The 21,602-nt window shown below is 41.9% G+C and overlaps 3 protein-coding genes across 5 annotated transcripts in view; 1 reads left to right on the top strand and 2 right to left on the bottom strand.

The window, feature by feature from the left end:
• Nucleotides 1-197: 197 nt before the first annotated feature.
• psmc5 (proteasome 26S subunit, ATPase 5) lies at nt 198-4,082 on the top strand. Of its 2 annotated transcripts, none has more exons than XM_086065215.1 (12): nt 198-262; nt 916-987; nt 1,062-1,131; nt 1,214-1,311; nt 1,404-1,460; nt 2,129-2,359; nt 2,422-2,548; nt 2,619-2,809; nt 2,882-2,980; nt 3,064-3,174; nt 3,763-3,849; nt 3,925-4,082. In XM_086065215.1, exons 1-12 carry the CDS (start codon nt 239-241, stop codon nt 3,976-3,978), a joined length of 1,221 nt encoding a protein of 406 aa, XP_085921341.1. In that variant the 5' UTR covers nt 198-238; the 3' UTR covers nt 3,979-4,082. The 2 variants fall into 2 exon arrangements, with proteins under 2 accessions (XP_085921341.1, XP_085921342.1); XM_086065216.1 differs by lacking the exon at nt 198-262 and adding an exon at nt 284-353.
• On the bottom strand, nt 4,083-17,935 carry LOC147156507 (MAGUK p55 subfamily member 3-like). Of its 2 annotated transcripts, XM_086065214.1 has the most exons (19): nt 17,774-17,935; nt 13,976-14,136; nt 13,307-13,425; nt 12,148-12,225; nt 11,992-12,072; nt 11,789-11,926; nt 11,642-11,723; nt 10,623-10,708; nt 9,944-10,018; nt 9,650-9,846; nt 8,626-8,690; nt 7,800-7,817; nt 7,587-7,616; nt 6,534-6,692; nt 6,377-6,457; nt 6,204-6,297; nt 5,980-6,088; nt 5,736-5,858; nt 4,083-4,617 (listed from the first exon to the last, which is right to left on the bottom strand). In XM_086065214.1, the coding sequence occupies exons 2-19, from the start codon at nt 14,013-14,015 to the stop codon at nt 4,435-4,437; spliced, it is 1,758 nt and encodes a 585-aa protein (XP_085921340.1). In that variant the 5' UTR covers nt 14,016-14,136; nt 17,774-17,935; the 3' UTR covers nt 4,083-4,434. The 2 variants fall into 2 exon arrangements, with proteins under 2 accessions (XP_085921340.1, XP_085921339.1); XM_086065213.1 differs by lacking the exon at nt 7,800-7,817 and having other exon boundaries at nt 7,587-7,748.
• Nucleotides 17,936-18,660: 725 nt separating this feature from the next.
• lrp2b (low density lipoprotein receptor-related protein 2b) overlaps nt 18,661-21,602 on the bottom strand; it is a 43,954-nt gene continuing 41,012 nt past the window's right edge. Inside the window, exons 73-81 of the mRNA XM_086065174.1 lie at nt 21,301-21,388; nt 21,163-21,227; nt 20,923-21,076; nt 20,689-20,752; nt 20,446-20,571; nt 19,536-19,628; nt 19,281-19,361; nt 19,102-19,158; nt 18,661-18,997 (exon numbers count right to left, since the gene is read on the bottom strand). Coding sequence (XP_085921300.1) covers nt 18,959-18,997; nt 19,102-19,158; nt 19,281-19,361; nt 19,536-19,628; nt 20,446-20,571; nt 20,689-20,752; nt 20,923-21,076; nt 21,163-21,227; nt 21,301-21,388 — 767 coding nt within the window. The 3' untranslated portion in view covers nt 18,661-18,958. The remainder of the gene's footprint in view (nt 18,998-19,101; nt 19,159-19,280; nt 19,362-19,535; nt 19,629-20,445; nt 20,572-20,688; nt 20,753-20,922; nt 21,077-21,162; nt 21,228-21,300; nt 21,389-21,602) is intronic.

Genomic DNA, 21,602 nt, shown 5'->3' on the forward strand with positions numbered 1-21,602 from the left:
TTTCTTTCTTTCTTACTTTTCTTTTTTTTCTTCTTCTTTTTTTTTAATACTATTTATGTCCTAGGATTGGCTGGCGAATATTTTTCGCGCCTTTTGAATGGGTGATTTACGGTCGCACTTATTATTCAGCGTGGCTTTTGACCAGTAGAAGGCGCTGTGGCACATCCGCGTTCATTCATCTCGAAGAAAGTGCTACACCGGAAGTAGGTCACCGTCCAGCGGATGCGAGCTTTCCAAGATGGAAGGGGACGGCACTGACAATGTAGGTTGATTTATCGACACTTTTGTACACTTTCGTCCTAGAATTGCGTTTAAACGTCGCCAGCTCGCCTCTTTTTCCTACACTATAGCAGGTTCGATTCTGTTATAACTAGTCTTACTTTGTGTGTATTAACAAAACCCGACTTCATTCATAACAATGTTGCTCCGGGTTTGCTGTATCATTGCGGCTAGGCTAGTCGACGAGCTAGCTCGCGCTAGGTCCATTTAACGCGTCAATGTCTGCATGTCTTTTACTTTCAAGGTGTAGACTACGAACTACTACACATTTGCCGGGCAGTTGTTGTTTTTTTGCGGTGTTCGTTGGTCCGCTGACTCGAACGCGAAGATAGTACGTGAGAAATCTGCTTGTCGCTAACTCACGTCGCCTTCGACATATTTTCGTCTTCGCACTCGTTCAGAAGTCACTTATTATTGATACACTCCTGTATTTTAATATCTTTAATTGCTCTCGTTCCAATATGCAGTGTGTATATCGATATAGACTGTACTGTATCGTAATTTGTTAGTGACATCATTTTGTATCCCTGGATATTATACTTCCCATTTTGACAATAAGTTAAGCCAAAACACTCCTCGATAGTAAATGAACCAAGTGTATAACGGTAGTCACGTGGTTTATTAATTGTTTTCCAGATGGAGATGGGCGAGAGTAAAGGTGGATCAGGTCTCCGTCAGTACTACTTGTCAAAAATTGAAGAGTTACAGGTAAGATGATGTCATAAAACACACACACACTCATAATTTTGCCACTTTAACCTCAGTTTTTTTGTTTTTAACAGTTGACCGTGAATGACAAGAGTCAGAATCTCAGACGATTGCAAGCGCAGAGAAATGAACTCAACGCTAAAGGTAGACTCAATGTTAACGCTAAGGTATGTAGTTTTATATTAACAGTAACAATAATAATAATCCCAAATATTTTGTGTTTCAGTGCGTCTCCTCCGTGAGGAGCTGCAGTTGCTTCAGGAGCAAGGATCTTATGTTGGAGAAGTGGTCCGGGTCATGGACAAGAAGAAAGTGTTGGTCAAGGTATGTACCATACATTTTGCAAAACAAAAAAAAAATACATAAGCATGTACACGTGCTTAGCATGTATTTATTTTTCCTTTTTTTTCTTGCAGGTGCATCCAGAGGGGAAATTTGTAGTGGACGTGGATAAGAACATTGACATCAATGATGTGAGTATTGTGGCAGTTTATTATTCATATATCATGTAAAATAGTTTTCACATTGTCATTCTTAAAATTGGAACAAATTATGTGTATTATTTTCCTTATTTTCCTTTTGTGCTTCTCCACTTGAGGAATATGTTATTTTGTTTAAAAATATGGAACAAAACCAGGATTTAAATCAGTGCCACGGACACCGAAAGCGTTTTTTTAAAAAGAGCCCTTAAAGTGGAACTATTACGAGATTGTTAAAATATTGAGAAACTGTACTGTGGTTTTGGGGAAATGTTTGAATATGATTTTAAAAACACACTTAAAGTGGTAAAATGAGTATAATAAAAGCACTTATTACAATAATCTTTTTAGTAGTTCATGTTTTTGTAATATTAATGAAATAACTGGTTTTGTTGGAAAAAAATAAATATTTTTTTAACTGTTTACACGTTTAACTTCAAATAACGTTATAAACTACATACTATAAAATTATTGAATCAATGAACTAAAAGACAACCATATTTGTATTTGATATATTTTGTATGTTAACAAGAGTATGACAAAATTGAAAACAATATTTTATTGTAATTAGAACAGAACATATGATTAATCATGAGGTAATTATGGAAATCACGCTATTAATTACTATTAAAAATTGTCATTATTTGTCTCTTCCGTCCCAGGTGACCCCCAACTGCCGCGTGGCCCTCCGCAACGACAGTTACACGCTGCACAAGATCCTCCCCAACAAGGTGGACCCACTGGTGTCCCTCATGATGGTGGAGAAGGTTCCCGATTCCACCTACGAGATGATCGGCGGGCTGGACAAGCAGATCAAGGAGATCAAGGAAGTCATCGAGCTTCCCGTCAAGCACCCGGAACTTTTTGAAGCTCTGGGCATCGCGCAGCCCAAGGTGAGCGACCGGCGAGAGGTCGTTCAAAATGGAGGGCCGTTCTCTGACAAGGTGTCTCTTAGGGGGTGCTGCTGTACGGACCGCCAGGTACGGGAAAGACCCTGCTGGCCAGAGCCGTAGCCCACCACACCGACTGCACCTTCATCAGGGTGTCGGGGTCCGAGCTGGTGCAGAAGTTCATTGGGGAGGGTGAGCGCTAACGACGCAAGCATCGGCGGATGCTTTCCATTTGTGGTTGAATGTGAACTTGTGACAAAAGGCGCCCGGATGGTGCGCGAGCTGTTCGTCATGGCCCGAGAGCACGCGCCCTCCATCATCTTCATGGACGAAATCGACTCCATCGGCTCGTCCCGCCTGGAGGGGGGCTCGGGCGGGGACAGCGAGGTGCAGAGGACCATGTTGGAGCTGCTCAACCAGCTGGACGGCTTCGAGGCCACCAAGAACATCAAGGCGAGCCGACATTTCGCGTACTTTAAGTGTTCAACCGCGTGCGATGGTTAACGAGCTCTGCGCCGACGGCAGGTCATCATGGCCACCAACCGCATCGACATCCTGGACTCGGCTCTCCTCCGGCCAGGAAGGATCGACAGGAAGATTGAGTTCCCCCCTCCCAACGAAGAGGTAGGCGCTCTCACGGGTTCAAATTGGCACTTGTGACATCGCGCCACGACGACGCCTTCATTTTTTAAATGTTTATTTGCCAGGCTCGTCTGGACATCCTCAAGATTCACTCGCGGAAGATGAACCTGACGCGCGGGATCAACCTGAGGAAGATCGCCGAGCTGATGCCCGGAGCGTCGGGCGCCGAGGTTAAGGTGAGTGCTCGTTAGTAACATTTTAGCCCTTCACTCACTGAGCCATTTTCAGCAGTAAAAGGTTCATATTTTGTCCGCAATTTATGTGATAACGTCATTATTTATAAACAATTAATACTTTTAAGAACCCTTTCTTCCACTTGCTGTCGACTGAAGATGACATCACAGGTGTCAGGTAACAACCAATCACAGCTCAGCTTCAGAAAACAGGTGGGCTGTGATTAGTCATTGCCTGATCCCCGAGCGACTGATGTCATCTTCAGGCGACAGCAAGTGGCAAAATGGCCGCCTTCTAAGATGGATAAAAACTGGCTTCATAACTCATATACCTTCACCAATGTAATATTAGTCAGAATGTTAGTGTGCCCTGCGATTGGCTGGCAACCAGTTCAGGGTGTACCCCGCCTACTGCCCGAAGCCAGCTGGGATAGGCTCCAGCAACCCCCGCGACCCTTGTGAGGACAAGCGGTACAGAAAATGGATGGATGTCATGTTTAGACTAGTGAGGTCACATATGACATATTATTGTCAATAAATGTTTAAGGTTGCCTTCCCCTTTAAAACGTGTGCTGCGCTTATTGTGTGAAGGGCGTGTGCACGGAGGCGGGCATGTACGCCCTGCGCGAGAGGAGGGTACACGTCACCCAGGAGGATTTTGAGATGGCCGTGGCAAAGGTTGGTCACCTTCCATCCAAAGCAAAATGTTTGCGTGAAAACGCGTTGCTAACGTTTCGGTTGTGTGTCGTGCAGGTGATGCAGAAAGACAGCGAGAAGAACATGTCCATCAAGAAGCTGTGGAAGTAACCCAGTATTTTGTTCTCTCGCACACGCTGCGGCCGCACCTGCTTTTGTTCACTTTCTCATTGTTGCATTTGTCCGAAAATAAATAGATTGCCCACACACACAAATTTGATTGTTTGAAAAGTTTTATTAACAGCAAACATTTAGAAAACATTAGACAAGTAGCTGCCGCGCATGTTAAACAATCTGCCAATCGAAACGAGGAGGTTTTTTTTTTGGCACTTGCAACAAGTTTACAATCAAAACACACATAACCGTGAAGCGGACAATTTGGCAAGTAGACGACAACGTTGACAGTCCTCAAGGACAGAGGCCTGCAGGTTTGACAGGTTTCCCTTCTCCAACACAGCCGATTCCAAGGATTATATGATTCAGCTGTGTTGGAGAAGGGAAACATAAAACCCGCCAGGACTCTTGTCTCTCGAGGACAGAGTTTGCCCACCCCTGGTTCTGGAAGGTCTAGGAAGTCCTCAGCCAGGACACGGGCACCCACTGGGGCTCCAGTCGCACCCGCTCCAGCACGGCGTGGAGCTCTGCCGTGGCACCGAGCGGCTCCTCCTTGACCAGCGCGTAATCCAGCCAGTGGCCGTAGAGCTGCTCCATCTGCTCGGCTGACTGCCTCATGTCCTGGATGTCGTGCTCCTGAAACATAAAAACAAGTCACACAAGGTAAATATCATTATCGTCAGTAAACTGCCGTTCGCATATTCTGACTAAACTGAACGTACAATCTTAGAGAGGGGAATTAAAAACAAACAAACAAACTATTGAAATAATGTGGCTGCGTAAGTGTGCACACCCTCATAACAAGATGCAGTGGTTTGCAATTAACCACATCGCTCTCAAAAGCACTTTAAAATGGGAGTCAGCCCCCATTTAAAGTTTCTTTGACTGACCCTAAAATATAAAGTTCCGCTGCGCTAATATATATTGCTGCCGTTGGACTTGAAACCTTGTACCTTTTCAGGAGACCCCCCCCCCCCCCCAAAACATGTTTGTTCAAATATCATCACAGAGAGCTAGGCAACCATTTTCAACACTGGTCAATAATAATAATAAGAAGAAAAAACATCCACACCTGGACTGACTGATTTTTGAAATATGAATTTTTCCAAATTGTGACTTATGAGGTTTGGCCTGACGCCAGCAATATACAGGGTGTCCATAAATTATTTTTACAATTAAAAAATATATATATTACAAAGGCATTGATGGATGGAAATCTGATGTTGAGGCTATCCTGCAGCGAACAAGAATTCGATCGAGTACCGACTTGATGTGCTTCGGGCAAATGTCTTTGTAAAAAAAAATGTTTTATTGTAAAGAGACTTTATGGACAAAGTGTGCAAATAAACATTTCTTGACAATAATATGTTATATGTGACCTCATTAGTCACAACACAACATTCATGATAAATATTGTGTTAGTGGAATACGAGTTAAGGAGCAAAATCCATCTGTTTTTAATCGATATCAGAAGGCGAGCGTTTTGCCTGAAGATGACATCACAGTTGACAGATCTGACTACTTTAACACCATTTAATTTTTCGAAAATATTTTCAGGTATTTAATTGGCATTCACATTATGAAGCGCTGCGCTTCCCCTGACTCTAAAAGTTCAACAAGCCCTCATCAAACATTTCGACATAACGTATTCAATCGCATTCCGACTGCGTAGGAGGACCCAAGTACATCATTTCCACGTAGGCCCCTTTCCCCGTCTCTGGTTGCCACGGAGACTCGCCGGTGTGGCCGCTCACCGTGATGGCGACGCTGGCGAGCGACGAGCAGGAGCTGACAGACTTCATCTCGCTGTCAAAGACGGAAGGTCTCACGAAGATGACGTAGGGCTTGAACGCAGGCGTGCGAAGAACCTTCAGCGCCTTCGGACAAATGTCGTCAAGGGAACAAAAACAAACAAACATTCAAATCAAAAATAATATGTGTGATATGCAAACAAATTACAGTCAAAACAACCAAAGTCCGATGAGTACCGGCACAAACCTCGGGTTGCACGTCCACGATGCAAGTTTTATTTTGAAGCAGAATTCTGTGAATGGACTCCAGACTGGTGCCGTATAAATTCTCTTTATACTCGCCGTGTTCGATGAACCTGCAAAAAAAATGGTTGATTTGTCGGAGTTCCAGCTGTGACTAATTGGCCGAAGCAAATGGAATGGAAAATCAATCAAAGCAAAAGGTGGGCGTGTGCCGCCCGGGGTACTCGCCTGCCATTTTGGACGTCAGCCTCGAAAGCGGCTTTGGTGACGAAATGATATTCCACGCCCTCGCGCTCGTGGATCTTCCTGGGTCGCGTGGTGTCTTGAAACAAACACACAAATCTGACTAAGCGACAATCCAATGTGCTTTTTCTTCTCTCTCTCTTCACGAGTGCACTCACGAGGCACGGCCAATCCGTAAAGTCTGGGATTGTCTGCGATCACCTTCTGCTTGAGCTCAGCAGTGCGACTTCCCAGGGATCCTGAACACATCACGGGCAGCGGCGTTAGCCGCCTCACGAGTGAGCGAGCGCCCGGCTTAAGACGGTCGCCACCCACCAAGCAGCACGATGAGGCGGGGCCTCTCGCCGGGCCGGGGAAGATAAAGCGCCACCTCCTCGTAGATCAGGAAAGCCGCGTGGGCGGCGTCGGGAGTGCGAGGTTCGACCGGTGAACTTTGCCTCTCTCTTTTGAGATGGAAACTTCGGCGCAGGCCAGCTGTGTTCAGGTAACAGGTAAATGATAAACAATTTTAAAAAAACACACACAAAAAGTGAACTTGGGAAAGATTTCCCCACGAGAAGGCGGCTGCGACCTTTAAATTGGGAGAAACTACTAACGAGAGGATTTGTTCAAGCTCGCCAAAGTTATGCCGGCGCCACTACGAGACGCCACGCAGAATACATGGTTGTTGTTGGGGGTTTTTTTAAAGAAAAAAACGCTTTGCTAGAATGTTTTTTTTGTTTGGTTTTTTAAACGCCTTACTATACATGTTATTTTTTGAAAGAGAAAAAAAACCTTACTACATTTTTTTTTTACGCCTTACTATACATGTTTTTTTTTAAGGCCTTATTTTTGTTTTTCTATACTTTTTTTTGGGAGGGGGGAAACCCCCGCCTTACTATACATGTTTTTTTTTTTTATAAATATATAAATTAGTATTTATTTATTTTTAGAAAAAAACGCCTTATGGTAGTTTTTTTTTTTTTGCGCCTTACTATACATATTTTTTAAGGCCTTATTGTTTTTTTTCTATACTTTTTTTGTTTTTGAAAAACGTCTTGCTATTATATACATGGTCGTATTTTTGGTGAAGAAAAAAACGCCTTACTTACATGGTTGTTTTTTTTGGTGAAAAAAAAACATTACTACATGGTTGTTTTTTTGGGAGAAAAAAACGCCTTGCTATACATGGTTGTTTTTTGGGGGGGGAAACACGCCTTGGTTGTTTGTCATTTAATTTTTTTGCCTTTAAAAAAAAACACCTTTTAAATGCATTTTTTGGTCATCTTACCATCTGGAAAAAAATCTCACTATACATCATGTCTTTTTTCGTCTGAAAAATCACAGTCAGTTATTCTTTCATACGTTCATCGAGTGATTCGTCCTCACCTACGTCTTTTTCCTCAAGGTCGCTGCCGTCTGTGGGGAGGAGCGAGCGGAAGGAGGAAGAGGAGGAGGAGGAGAGGAATGTAGGGTGAAGCCTCTTGTACTTGGCACAACACAACACGTTCAACACAGTCATGGAGTGAGGAGGACGTGTCAAATACACAACTGGAACAAACGCGTAATTGTCATTGAGTGTGTGAGTACGTCGTGTCCTACCTTGGTTATTGCGCTCATCTGGGGGGGTTATGCAAGGAGGGACACACACACACAATTACTGCAGACCGCAACAATATGACAACCACTGTTCCTCTTTCACACACACACACAAAAAAACTATTTCACACAAAGCAACTTCAGTCATTTTAAGGATTTTAAACAAATGTTTAAATTTGATGTTTAAGGCAGAGTTTTACTTTTTCTCGCCATGTAAAAAGTAATATTCTTAATTTTTACAAATGAGTTTCCCGACTAATAATAATGAAACTGATCATTAAGAATTGCACTTTTGATATTAAATTATTTAAATGGCTTTCATTTGCATGCTTGAATTCATATTTTCTCATGTGACATTTTCTATATTAATATTTTGTATATTTAATCTAAGTAGTTGTAACCAACATAAAATTTCAGAATAATTACATTTTCATGAAGTCATCTTCTTCACATCAACAAATCACAACTGCTTCTACGACTAATAAAACTGTTATTGGGAGACGCTTGTGTTTTTCTTGTATGACAATATAAAAACGATCTTAAAAAAAAAAAAAAGCAAACCACAGCACAAAGCGGCACCTTTTTTTTGTGCATCCCTTTTTCATTCAACGTCGCCTTCAAATTGGATTAAGCGATGACACGATCGTTTGTGGAGATTAAAGCGCTGGGATCCGCTGTTCCGTTTCCATAATCTCTCTTTATGCATCTCGTCTGTTAGATTACATTTGACGTGCGCTTCGGCGCACGAGCAACGATCTAATCACAGTCGCTTGAGGGTTAATGCATAATACAGGTAACGGCAGACAGGAGAGCAGCGATCGCGGCTTACGTGTGGCCACGTGGGGGGACGCGGAGGCCGGGAAGGAGCCCGTCTTCAGGCGGTATCTCAGGCGCCTGGCAAGGCACAAATAACCGTTTTTTAAATGTTAAAAACGAAAACAAAAAAAACAATTTACACATTTGTAAAAATGTGAAATAAGTGGTGAAAAAATTGTGGCATGAATATGAAAAGAAATGGAATATTTCTGTAAAAATGTTGATTTAAATTTTTTTTGAGTTGAGTTCGAGTTCATTTGAACATGAAAAAGAACAAGGAAAGAAAATCAACGACTATAATAAAACAAAAATAACTACAAAACAAGCAGAAATTGACAAAGTGCACCTAACATCAATTTTCCATGTTCAAAAGGGAGTGGGAAGAAGATTTATTACATCCCGCACCATCTTTTCAAATGTTTCGTGGTAACAGACTTTTAACTCTATACGGAATTTGTGCTGTTTGAAAACCATTTTGAAATAATACTGAACGATAATGAAAGATGTGGAATGATATTGACTGACATGGAATAATGTGAAATGAATGATGTTAAAAGTAGGTGGCGGCAAAATCAGGTCCAGAAAGTAAAAACCCTGCCACAGTTTGGCTTTAGCCCTTGATGCTAGTTAGCTAGCTAGCTAGCTCCATGGTGCTCATTTACCTGCTCGCACCTGGGGTTAAGCCAAACTGTAGCAGGGTTTTTACTTTCTTGACCTGGATTTGCCACTATGATTTGCTTCTTGATGACTTTTTTGTCAGGATCAAGTCCAGAAAATAAAAACCCTGCCACAGTTTGGCTTTAGCCCCTGATGCTAGCTAGCTAGCTCCCTAGCAGGCAAACGAGCACCATTGGCGCTAGCGAGGGAGCTACGATTTTCTTCTTGATGACTTTTTCGTCAGGATTTTCACACACATTAATTTGAAATTTTTTTGTACATTTCGTAAAAAAAAAGGCTTCACCAGGTAGGATGTGGAATGAATGGTTTGGTTGTTTTTTTCATATATGAATATTTCTTGTTAAGAGGCGAAAGTTGACCTCTCCTGGAAGTGCGTGGAGGGGATGAGAGCGGCGCGCAGGTTGCCGTCGCTCACTCTCTTGGCCTGCCACCAAGTGGAATCTTCCTGGCTCACCACCTGAAGGATGTCCCCCCTTTTAAAAGGAAGCCCCGCCTCCTGGCAGGGCGTGGCTCTGTCCTCAAAGGGCACGTAGTCAAACAAAGCCCGCAGGTAGACCTGCACAATGGAGGGAATGTAAAAATAATGGATTTGAATAAGTTAAATTCATCTGAATTTGAAAAAAAATAATAATAATAATAATAAAAGTCCTCACCCTGCTTTCCTTCATCTTGTCGTCTTCTATGATGGCCGGGATGATTTTCAATGTAATGGAGCCTTGTGACTGGGACTGGTGCAAAACGTCACAATATCAAGCAGCGAATTTACAATCAATGGAAACCAAGGTTATTTTAGTGACCGAAAAAAAATGAAAACGAACCAAAAAAATACAACAAATAAAATTCAAACAACAATTTCGTTAACGAAATAAAAGAAAAATGAAAATGATTTAGTTTACAAAACTATAATTATAGCCTGTCCTTTTTTTTTTTTTATCTTTGGTAATTAATTTAATACATGAGCCTATTAAATGTGATTTTAAGTAGATTTATTTTGATATTAACCGGAATGAAGACATTTGAAAGTGTGTCAGACACAAGTTATGTCATCTAGCAGCAGCCAATAGAAAAGCACCTTCCGATGACATCACTCCCAGTTGCCAATTTTGTTTGACTTTTGGCTCCAATGGCTCAGCTCACCTGCTTTTTCATTTAACTCAAATGCGTTACTTTTTTCATTTTACCATGGTGTTTATTAAATATTGTGCACAAGTAATACACATTAAAAAAAAGAAAACTAATACTAAAACTAAGCATAAAAAAAACTAACTATATAAAAAAAATTAAAAAAATAATAAAAACAACTAATAAACCTGGTGGAAACACGACATTTACCAGAATGTGACCGATTTCATCCGGCCGTTTGTGGGTTATCAGGTTGCCATTGACCTCCCGCAGCTCATCCCCCACGTGCACCAGACCTGGCAACACAAACGCTATGATGTGAACTCTCACAGAATGCAAACCCTGAAAAAAAAAGGAAAAAAAAGCAACAAAAAGGTGCAATTTCCCCACTGGCATGAAGTTGATAACATCTCCATGGAAACAACCCGTTTGGAATCTCCAAATATGCAATCTCGTGGCACTAATCTGGAGGATTTAATCTCTGTTGACAGTTTGCGAAGCATTACACAACGTAATCTCCTGATTTGTGTGTCAGGAATGACAAGGAAGTCCTGTTGGCGCAAAGTTCAGGTTTAAAGATACCAAAAAAGGGAAAGCATGGCGTCACGCTCATGCGGGCGGGAGGGGAGGGGAGGGGAGGGGAGGGGAGGGGAGGGGAGGGGAGAAAAGCTTCCATGTTGTCAGAGGTGGCAAATCCAGGTCCAGAAAGTAAAAACCCTGCCAGTTTGCCTTAGACCCTGATACAAGATAGCTAGCAGGTAAATGAGCACCATGGGAGCTCTGTAGGGAGCTAGCTTGCAAGCACCTGAAAGTAAAAACCCTGCCAGTTTGGTTTTAGCCCCTGATGCTAGCTAGCTAGCTCCCTAGTAGGTAAACGAGCACCATGGGAGCTAGCTAGGGAGTTTGCTAGCTAGCACCTGAAAGTAAAAACCTTGCCAGTTTGGTTTTAGCCCCTGATGCTAGCTAGCTAGCTCCCTCGTAGGTAAACGAGCACCATGGGAGCTAGCTAGGGAGCTACTAGCTAGCACCTGAAAGTAAAAACCCTGCCAGTTTCTGCCAGTTTGGTTTTAGCCCCTGATGCTAGCTAGCTAGCTCCCTAGCAGGTAAACGAGCACCATGGGAGCTAGCTAGGGAGTTCGCTAGCTAGCACCTGGGGCTAAAGCCAAACTGTGGCAGGGTTTTTACTTTCTGAAACTGGATTTGCCACCTCTGCACGTTGTCGCTCTTACCGCTGCGGTCGGCCGCTCCCCCCCTCATGATCCGCGCCACGATGACGGCGCCGGTGGCCTCGTCCCGCCGGATGGTCGCTCCCTGGACGAGGGAACCGATTCATTTATGACTTGCATTTGTTAAAAAAAAAGACTCAAAAGTCTCACCAAAGGCTCCTTGTTCTTCACCAGTCGTACGATCTTCACCGACTCCTCCTCCAGCTCGTCGTCCAAGTCCTCCGGCAGGGGAGGCAGCACCGGGTCAAAGTTCTTCTGGGCCACAGTGTCGTGGGCCGACAGCACAGCCTGGGAGTTCCCCCACGAGTGACGTTCAGATTCGAAAGCGAGCGTTGTCATGCGTCGTGTTTTACCTTGAGGTGAGGAGCGCTGAGCAGAAGCAGCAGCTCTTTCTCATCCTCTTCAAGGAGTCGGTTCTGGAGCTCTTCGGTCAGCTGGCAAACAAAATGAGGCCATTAAAAAAAAATCGAGAAAAATGACATTTTGGGAAGAGGGTATACTGCACTTACATCCTCCACCAGGCAGGAGGCGCTGTGCAGGAACGGCGACGGATTCTGCTTCTCGTACTGCTTCAGTTTCTCATGAATCTGAGAGAAAGTGGAAGTCAACCTCAAACATATTTTATAAGTTACAGAAGCGTATTGCATTCACTTGAAAGAAAAAAAACTCCTGTTTTTCCGACTATTTTGGGGGGGAGCTTTGTTTTTGTTTTTTTAAACTTTTTTATTGAATATTATTTTCCCCATTTCATCTGAGGTACTTTTTTTTTCAGTTAAAAATATATATATTTTCTTCCGTTTTTTTTTGGGGGGGGGATATTTTTTTTCTGTTTTTCTGAGTAATTTTCACTCCTGTCTTATAAAAAAAATACTCAATTAAATAAATATTTATAAAAAATTTTTTATAAATAAATAACTAAAAAAAAAACATGCTGTTGCTCTGTTTTTTGGAGTTTTTTAAATTTCTTACAAATATTTATATATTTATTTAATTGGTTTGTTTTTCGTTTTTTTTTTTAAATACTTTGTTGCCCTGTATTTCGGAATTATTATTTGATCCCCCCCCCCCGTTTTTTAGAATATTTTTGATGACAGAAAAAATTACTTAGTAAAACAAAATTTATTTTTTATTTTTTTATTACATACACACAAAAATAAAGCTCTCCCAAAATTTGTCTGAAAAACAGGAGTTATTTCCCCCCCCCCAAATGAAAGCAATACGCTTGCATAATAAGTGACCTCACTCGTCTAAACATGACATTCTAATTAAGATGACATTTTTGGAATATGAGTTATTATGAAGCAAATTCCAGCCGTTTTTATCCATTACAGAGGGCGGCCATTTTGCCACTTGCTGTTGACTGCAGATGACATCAATGCAACCAATCAGAGCTCACCTGTTTTTCGAAGCAGCGCTGTGATTGGTTGTTACATGAGGCCTGAGCAACACTGATGTAATTTTCAGTCGAAAAATGGCCGCCTTCTGAGACGGATAAAAACGGCTGGATTTTGCTGATTAACTCATATTCTACTAACACAATATTAACCAAAATACCATATTTAGAATAGTGGGTCTGCACAGAACATATTATTGTCAAGATTTTTTTTTTGGAGGGGGGGGGGGGGGGGGCTAACCAAATGTGATCCGGCACAATATTAATAACCGTACCTTCATGAGGTAGCCGAGGCTCTTCTCACTAAAGACATCTTTGAGGAAGACCAGGTCCTCCTTGTGGTTAGCATCAGGATGGAGCTGAGAGGTGAGCAGGGCCAGGGTCTCATGTAGATCTAATGGATGACCAACAGTATCATGGATGTTGGTTTCCAGCAAAAAAATAGATTTAAAAAAATCCATTCTGGGATCAAACGTAGAATAAAGGCATGCTGATTGTTACAAGGTTTGATATTAGACTTCGTCAGGCCACCCAAAGATCACTGATTCTGGAGTGTACAGATCTCATAAATAAATGTGATGAAAATTTTGCTTTTTTCTTTTTAAATATCTAATAGTCAATATTTTGAGTTTGTGCACTTTACATTATATAATTACTACATTTAGAACATATATAAAATGTGATTAATCGTGAGTTAACTAATTTTTCCTCGCCTGACATCCATAATAATTACACATTTTGTTAAATATTATTTTAAATTAAAAAAAAAAAAAAGAAGTTTACCGCCTTGATCACCCAAGTCTCCACATATAATGAAGATTTAAGATTATAATTGTTCTACATCAGAGCCACCTCTCAAAAATGTTTCATGTCAACATAACCGAATGCCGAACTTGCGCTGCATCCAACATTTTTGTACCGTCTGACACGTTTTTGTGCTCTACCTGTGTTCGCAGACACCACAGGCATGCTTGGCTGAGTCATTCAAGGAGGCGGGAGGGTGCGGAGGGGGGGCCACAGGGAAGGAGGGTGAACCACGGCGGCGAGGTCGCTCCAATGATGCCCGCCGCTCCTCAAGGTCAGCCAGGATGAATGATGTCACACACTGAAATACGCACACACAAAAATAGCAACATGGTGACTCATTTGAAAGAATATTTTTAAGATATTAGGGCTGTGCCAGCAAATCGATTTTATAATGTCTTGCCCCTTGTTTGTCTTGTTGCTGTTCATGTTGTACACAATTTGGCCACTTAGGGGCAGTGTAGTTCCGCACGTTCTGATACACTGTTAAGCCGCATTAGAGAGTAGAAAGAAAAAGTCAAGATCAAGTTATGGCGATAAAAGTTTTTTTTTTTGTAGTGTAGGAAGAGCATATACCGATGAGTAATGTTAAGATGCTTTTCTGTATACCTTCCCAAAGCGTTTTTTTTTTTTAAATTAACTGCCGTTCTTTTGAGTCATAAAAGTGCCGCGAGTAGCGCGCTAATTAGCGCTAGCGAGTCAATGGCACTTTCCATCGTGCGTCAGTCTTGAGCTAGGCTACGTTCAGGAAACAAACTAAACTCGTCATTGCTTGAAACGTCCAGTCTGCGTGGTCAGTAAAAAAACGGAACAGGGTGATGCAGATACCAGCTTTTGGACTCTTTTTGATGGACTGTTCGCTGTCAGTCTGCTCAGAAAGAAAATTTATAAAATTATAAATATATAAAAGTTATAGCTCTGCCACAGAGTAGCAGTTGTGGTCCACACTGTTTTTGTGTGTGTGTGTGTGTGTGTGGGGGGGGGGGGGGGGGAATTCAAAACTTAATAAATGTAAAGAAAAAAAAGAAGATATTTTTAATGTCTCCATTTGTCATTTTGTCTTGCAAACCAAACTGGAGTAGATCATGACAATTTCTTTGCACATCTATAAATTGAAGCAGAAATCATTGTCAATCAAAAACTGTGAGATAGTCAAAGATTCCCACCCCTCGATAAAATTATCATTTCTTTCCTGTGGCTGAATTAAAAGGCTGCACGAGACAGAAGCTCAACAACAATCCCGCCTTTGAATGAAATTGTTTGACAGCATTTGTAGCATCCATATTATAAGGTCGCCAATGTCGACCGCTTTTGTATGATTGTCGGTTTAACTCGCGGCGAAAGGTCCGAGCCGGTGATTAAAGTGTTTCGGCCCTGTGGCATCGCCTCGCTAACCTCAACCCAAGCGGGTCATGTGACCGGCACCGATTCCACTAGTCCATCCATCTGTCTGTCTGTCTGCTCAGCAACCAAACAACACATTAGATCAAAATTGCTTCCATCCCCCTACAAAGAAATAAAATAATGCAGTTGCGAGCGTCGATCCGTTGAATTTGATGTGTCGGATTTCAATTGCAGCCTGAAAGCAGCGAGTGTTAATAAATGCATCCGAAATCATATGGCGATTTCCTCGTCCTCCCTTCATCTCTTCCGACTCTCTCTAATTACAAGAGCTGTAAGCCAACAGCAGCAGCCCCCCTTTTCTTTTCACAATGATCTCCCTTCGCTGGCGGCCATATGGCGGCATTGAGCTCGCCTCCTTTATTGACGACGGCGTCCTCGGAGAGTCGAGACGCAAGCGGGAGACGAGTCGAGAAAAGTAGAGTGCGGATGACCCTGCTGAATTGAATCAGAAACAAAAAAGCAAAAAAAGTGAAGGGAGTCATTCAAGTACGCCAACTATAAATAACAGTTGAATATTTTAACAACAAAAAAAAAATGTCAACCTCGCGGCAAGCACTCGAGGCATTTATGTAAATGTCTGTGGAACATTCTCATGTCAAGCTGAGAGTCTATTGGAAGGGTTGCCATGACAACCATACAATGATTCACTATTTTCTAGAGATTTAATACATAATAATAATAGTAAAATAACTTGAAGAATGAGTGCGTTGGCATCACACAAAATGACGCGTAAAAAACGAAATGCGTGTTGCTTTTCATAGCTCGGGTCCTTGAGACTTTTTTGCGCGACCAACATTCCAGCAAATTATCAATTCGCCAACCTCGTAAGGTAAAAATTGTTCCCGATTCCAACCGCGCTTTCTTGTTTTGGGGACATAGGAAGCACATAAGTCCGCTCAACCAAAAATGATAATTAGCTCTCTAGCGCCATCTGGTGTATTCTGGCTTTTATGACTCAAGAGCAATACAAAAAAAAAATTCTACGTTTAGTTGAAGCCCCAGCGAAGGGATTTAGTTGGGTAATCGCGGGAAAATCAAAAAACTTGAAAAATTATTATTTATAATGGGAGTCAATGGGCCAAAATTTGGACATTTTTACTCATGTGTACTGTCCAAAAAATATTTCCCACATATAATAACGACAATAATAATTTTGAATTTCAACATGCAATTTCAGCTCACTCAGTTATTTTTTTTCCATATGCTTTACATTTCATACTAATAATAAGGAGACAACTTGACATTTTTTTACGAGGGTTTTTAAACTGGATTTATTTTTTTTATAGTACCTATTTAGTCACTTTTGGCCTTTTTCAAAAGATAAAAAGTTGAACTAACTTTGGCAATTGTGCCACCGGGCCGCCGACGGGTTTAAAAATGAATGAAGCAAAAACGAGTATCCGGCGTCGTCTCGTCCATCCATACAAACTCTCCCTGCACACACGCCACCTGTTTGCCAAGCTTGTTTTGCTGCAGGACGACTCCCCGGAGGGAGATGGAGCACGGCAAAGTCGCCAATACGTAGAAAAGGACCATCTGCCCATCATGGCGTGGATGCGTGTAGTTTTACATATACACACACGCACTATTATATGGGGACATAAAAGGGAATAAACATTTGGGGGGGGACACACACCAAAAATCATTTGACAATAGGAGGCTTGATTGGAGTAACAGTGAGTTGAGCTGCCAGTGTTTGTTCTATGGAGCTGATTGGATGAGGGTGGGAAATAACAAATGCAGTGCCGAGGAGATCAGGAAGGCCAGAAGGCTCTTAAGAGGCTTAACAAGAAGAAACACGACTTCCAAACACCTTCATGACACACAGCAGGACGGCCGGCTGGAGCCAGCCTGCAGATAGGACTCGGCTTGTGTGCCCGGGGAGGGCAGACGAGCGCCCTGGGGTCTCTTTGGCAAGGCATTGTGGGATTTCACAGCCAAGGTTGTTTGGTGGGTGGCCAAGCGTTAGAAGCTTTTGCCCGTCCAACTCCCTCTTGAGCTTGTTATTATGTGTGTGTGTGTGCGCGTGTGTGTGTGTGTGTGTGTGTGTGTGTGTGTGTGTGTGTGTGTGTGTGTGTGTGTGTGTGTGTGTGTGTGTGTGTGTGTGTGTGTGTGTGTGTGTGTGTGTGTGTGTGTGTGCGTGCGTGTGTGTCAACGCATGGAGTGCTGCAAAAGCTCTTTGGGAATCAATTGACTTCCATTAGGAGCATTAAATAATGTCCAAGAGAGAAAATACACATCATACATACATGACATGACAGACAGGAAAAAAAAAAAAGCTAAACAAGATTACAACTTTAATTTTTTTTTTTATATATATATGTATATATATATACACACTAACTGTGATTTTAATTGATCAAAAATGTAATGAATCAAAATGTGCATATTTTGTAATGCTCCCTTAACAGTTACATTTAATAACAGTTGCTCTCTATATAAATTGATAGTCAACAAAATCTAAATGCACAATTGAATATTTTGTGCAAATGCAGTTTACAGGTGTCGACATGCGCGATATCGACGATCCTCACCTTGTTCGGGGCTCGTCTTCTTTCCTTCTTTTGTTTTTGCCCTCCTTCTCTTCGTCTCTTTGCTCTTTTGTGTCGGTCTTCACTCTCTCTTCGCCGGCGTTCGCACATGAGGTTTTATTTGTGCCCCTTTTCCCTCCTCCCTTCTCGGACGGTCGCCATTCTCCTGCCCGCGACGCATTCAGGAGCACCTCGTAAATTCCCCGCTTTCTGTCTCACGTAGAGCGAAAGCGTATAGTTTTGAAAAGCGATAGAATAACTCCCATTTTATTTTTTTATTTTACGCAACGCTATAGTTAAAACGAGCATTTCTATCAGTATGATTAAGGTGAAAAATGCCTCTTCTTGGTCTTTTAAACTAAGAACACGTACATTAGTACAGGAAGTTCCAAATTGTAGGCACGTTACATTGCACGTGAACGCATCACCGTGTACTACAAAGACCGATTTTTTTTAACCTATATTCTATTGTTTTGTTTTTAAACACGGACGGACCAATAATGCTTCCATGTTTTCCCCAATAAAAGAAAAGGAAAAAAAAACAGAAAAGAAAATCTGGGTAAAGTAAGAAATTGTAATTACCAGATGCAAAGTCATAATTATATGCGCGACTAAAATAATATGAACTGGCTGTTAATTATAAAATATAAATTCCTCATTACTAGTATTATCCTTTTTGACGCGCTCTGACTGTAATTCTAAGAATCCCTATAGGCCTCTCTCAAACAGTCCAAATGCATTTGTGGCAGAAACAGGAACCGCCGGACGTGATAACATGGACGCGACAATCACGCGCTGATCCTCCGCACAGAGATGCTAACGTTGTTTAAAAGGAAGCGAGGACAGCAAATGATGCAACGACAGCCTGTTTTGTTGAATCAAATGAAGCCAAACCAGGCATCTTTTTTTTATAGCTTAAAAAAACAAAACAATGACAAGGATTGAAATGAGTAAGAATCAGAATGTACACGAGGCTACAAAATAATCGCCTTCACAATTTAAGAAAAAAAAAACATACAGCGAGATTTGATCAAAGCAAATGCTTGACTTATTTTACAATTTTGCTGATTTGATGCAGGTGTTTCAATATTCCATGTCGAGTCGAAGTGGAAAAGAAATACAGAATCATTTCAGCATCCTCAGCGCCAAATGAGGAATGTTGGCCTCATTTCTCCTGCCGCCGTCGCGCTAAATGTCGGAATCGTCATTTAACGGACGGCCGTCTTCCTGCAATTAGAAAAATATTAGTGCAGCACAGACGTGGTTCTGTTCTGACATCGATATCACTTATCACTCGTAAAAAGCTCATGTCAAATTTGAGACGGACTCACTGTGTATATTGGGTTTTTGAAAGACACAAAACCCTCATCCTCGATGGGCTCAAACCTCTGCCAAAAAAAAATCAAAATCTATTTAAAGCCCGCGCACGAAGAAACTAAAAAAAAAACTTTATATGCCGGGTTTTGACGTGTTGTCTAAAAAAAAATTTGACAGCCGTTTCCATGGTTACCTGCGCACTGGAAGCGGCGGGTGGCGAAGGGACGTCGCCGTCTCCCGTCTCTGAGCTGTAGGCCGGGTTTTCAAAGGCCTCCTGCAAACACGGGCGCGGATGAAAAGTTCAATCTCACACGGGCAGGTGGGAACGAATGGCGAGAAACAAACGTCACAACAACACTGATTTATAACTGATAAAGTAACGACGATGGCTCTCGGGGGGGGGTGAAAGCGGGAACGGAAGTCTGGCCATGCGTGTCGAGTGAGGAACCTTGTCGGAAGCTGCAGGTTTGTTCACGCTCATTCCGGCGGGCTCGTCCACGACCTCGACCTCCTCCATGTAAAATGGATTTGTGATGCTCTTCTGTGCATAGAGGAGCAAAATGTGAGCATCGAATGTACGCCGTACATTTCATGACTTCAGTGATGTATCTATCAAACATATCTACAGGATCTGTAGCGATGGTGTCCAAACTATGGCACGGGGGCCATTTGCGGCCCCTCATTCACTGCCATTGACGGCTATAGACGTCAAATATTCATTTGAACAATTTCTATTAGTTTAACATTTTTCCCACTTTTGTTAACGAGAGTATGACAACCTAGAATGTTTTTATTGTATTAGAACAGATATCAAATTTAAAGTTAACTAGTGAAGTCATGCGATTAATTACGATTACAAATTTTAATCGCCTGACACCCTTAATTTTTTATATTTTCTTTTTTTTTTTTTAAAGATAATTTTATTTTATTTATTAAAATTATTTTATTTTTTAAAGAAATATTTTTTTTAAATTAAGGATGTCAGGCTTTTTTTTTTTTAAATTGTAATTAATGGCATGACTTCACTAGTTAACTCACACATTTTATATCTGCTCTAAATGCACACAAAAACAATTCTAGGTTTTCATACTCTTGTTAACAAAAGTGGAAAAAAATGTTCAACTAATAGAAATAGTTCAAATGAATTTATGACGTCTATAGCCGTCAATGGCAGTGAATGAGTTAAGCGACTAATGAATTTGTTTTACATACTGTACAGCTTTTCTAAACATGCAAACAAACTATTTTCAATTAAAACACAATGAATCAGAATCTTGTCAAATCCTAAACAATTTGCCTTCTAGAAAGCAGTTTCAACAAAAACAAAAACTAATATCTAAACAATCTAAACTATCGACCTGGCTTGTTTCTTTGGGGGTGGCTGCGGTGGTGGGCGCGCTCCTCGCACCAGGTTGAGGTGCATTCACATAAGCGGGATTTTCAAAACTCTTCTGCTCCGCCTCCTCCAAGGACACACATGGAACCTGAAATAAAGAAGGAGGCAAACGGTGGCGTGAAAAGCAAACGCCAACTTCAGAAAAAGCGATTTGTGTAAAAAAAATAAAATAAATCGCCTCGATTGTTTCTATAGTTTTACTTACCGCCTCTGAATTCTGCCTCGGCTCAGGGTCTTCTAAATTTGATCCATTTGAAGGGGGACTTTTTCTGAATGGCAAAAAATGTCAGAAAAATGATTTGAATTGGAAGTAGTGTCAATGTATTTAAAATATGGTTAACGGAACAAAAATTAGACCCAAAAAAAACCATGCCATACATTTCAAGAATTTTGTTTTTTTTAGGTGTAAAAGGTTTGACAACCACTGTCATGTCGTCACCTCAAGAAAGGCAGGTTGGGCATGGACGGCATGGACGGCATGGACGGAAGGATGTCCCGCAGTCTCTCCCTTATGTTGGACTTCCTCTTGGCAGCATAAACCAGAGCAACCAGCAGAACCAAGATGATGACCGTCACTCCGATGCCGATGCCGACTGCGCCGAGGGGGGCAAATGGTGGGTGAGTGCAAAGAAGCAACTTTTCCTCTAAGATGAATGTGTTGCATTTTGTGTCAATGTACTTGATGATGCCACCACGTCATGGATGATCGTCTGACAGTATTCGCCTTTCCAGTCCGGAGGGCACCTGGAACAGAGGAGGCAGATAACGGATCGGCCAATCGGAGAGCGTTTGCCAATCACAACGTTATGCTACATACTTGCAGAGAGCCTTGTTGTTGTCAAAGTAGCACGTGCCGCCATTTTGACACTGGCAAGGTGGCGGCATGGTTGGTGGAGGGTCAAAGCCTGCAAAATATCAAATGTTCAGAGGTGGCAAATCCAGGTCCAGAAAGTAAAAACCTTGCCACAGTTTGGCTTTAACCCCAGGTGCTAGTTAGCTAGCTCCCTAGCTAGCTCCCATGGTGTTTGTGTTTACCTTTTAGCTAGCTCCCATGGTGCTTGTTTACCTTTTGGCTAGCTCTCTAGCTAGCTCCCATGGTCCTTGTTTACCTTTTGGCTA

Source organism: Leptonotus elevatus, chromosome 20, assembly GCF_054856555.1.
Source record: "Leptonotus elevatus isolate MCC_2025b chromosome 20, RoL_Lele_1.0, whole genome shotgun sequence".
Classification (NCBI taxonomy): domain Eukaryota; kingdom Metazoa; phylum Chordata; class Actinopteri; order Syngnathiformes; family Syngnathidae; genus Leptonotus; species Leptonotus elevatus.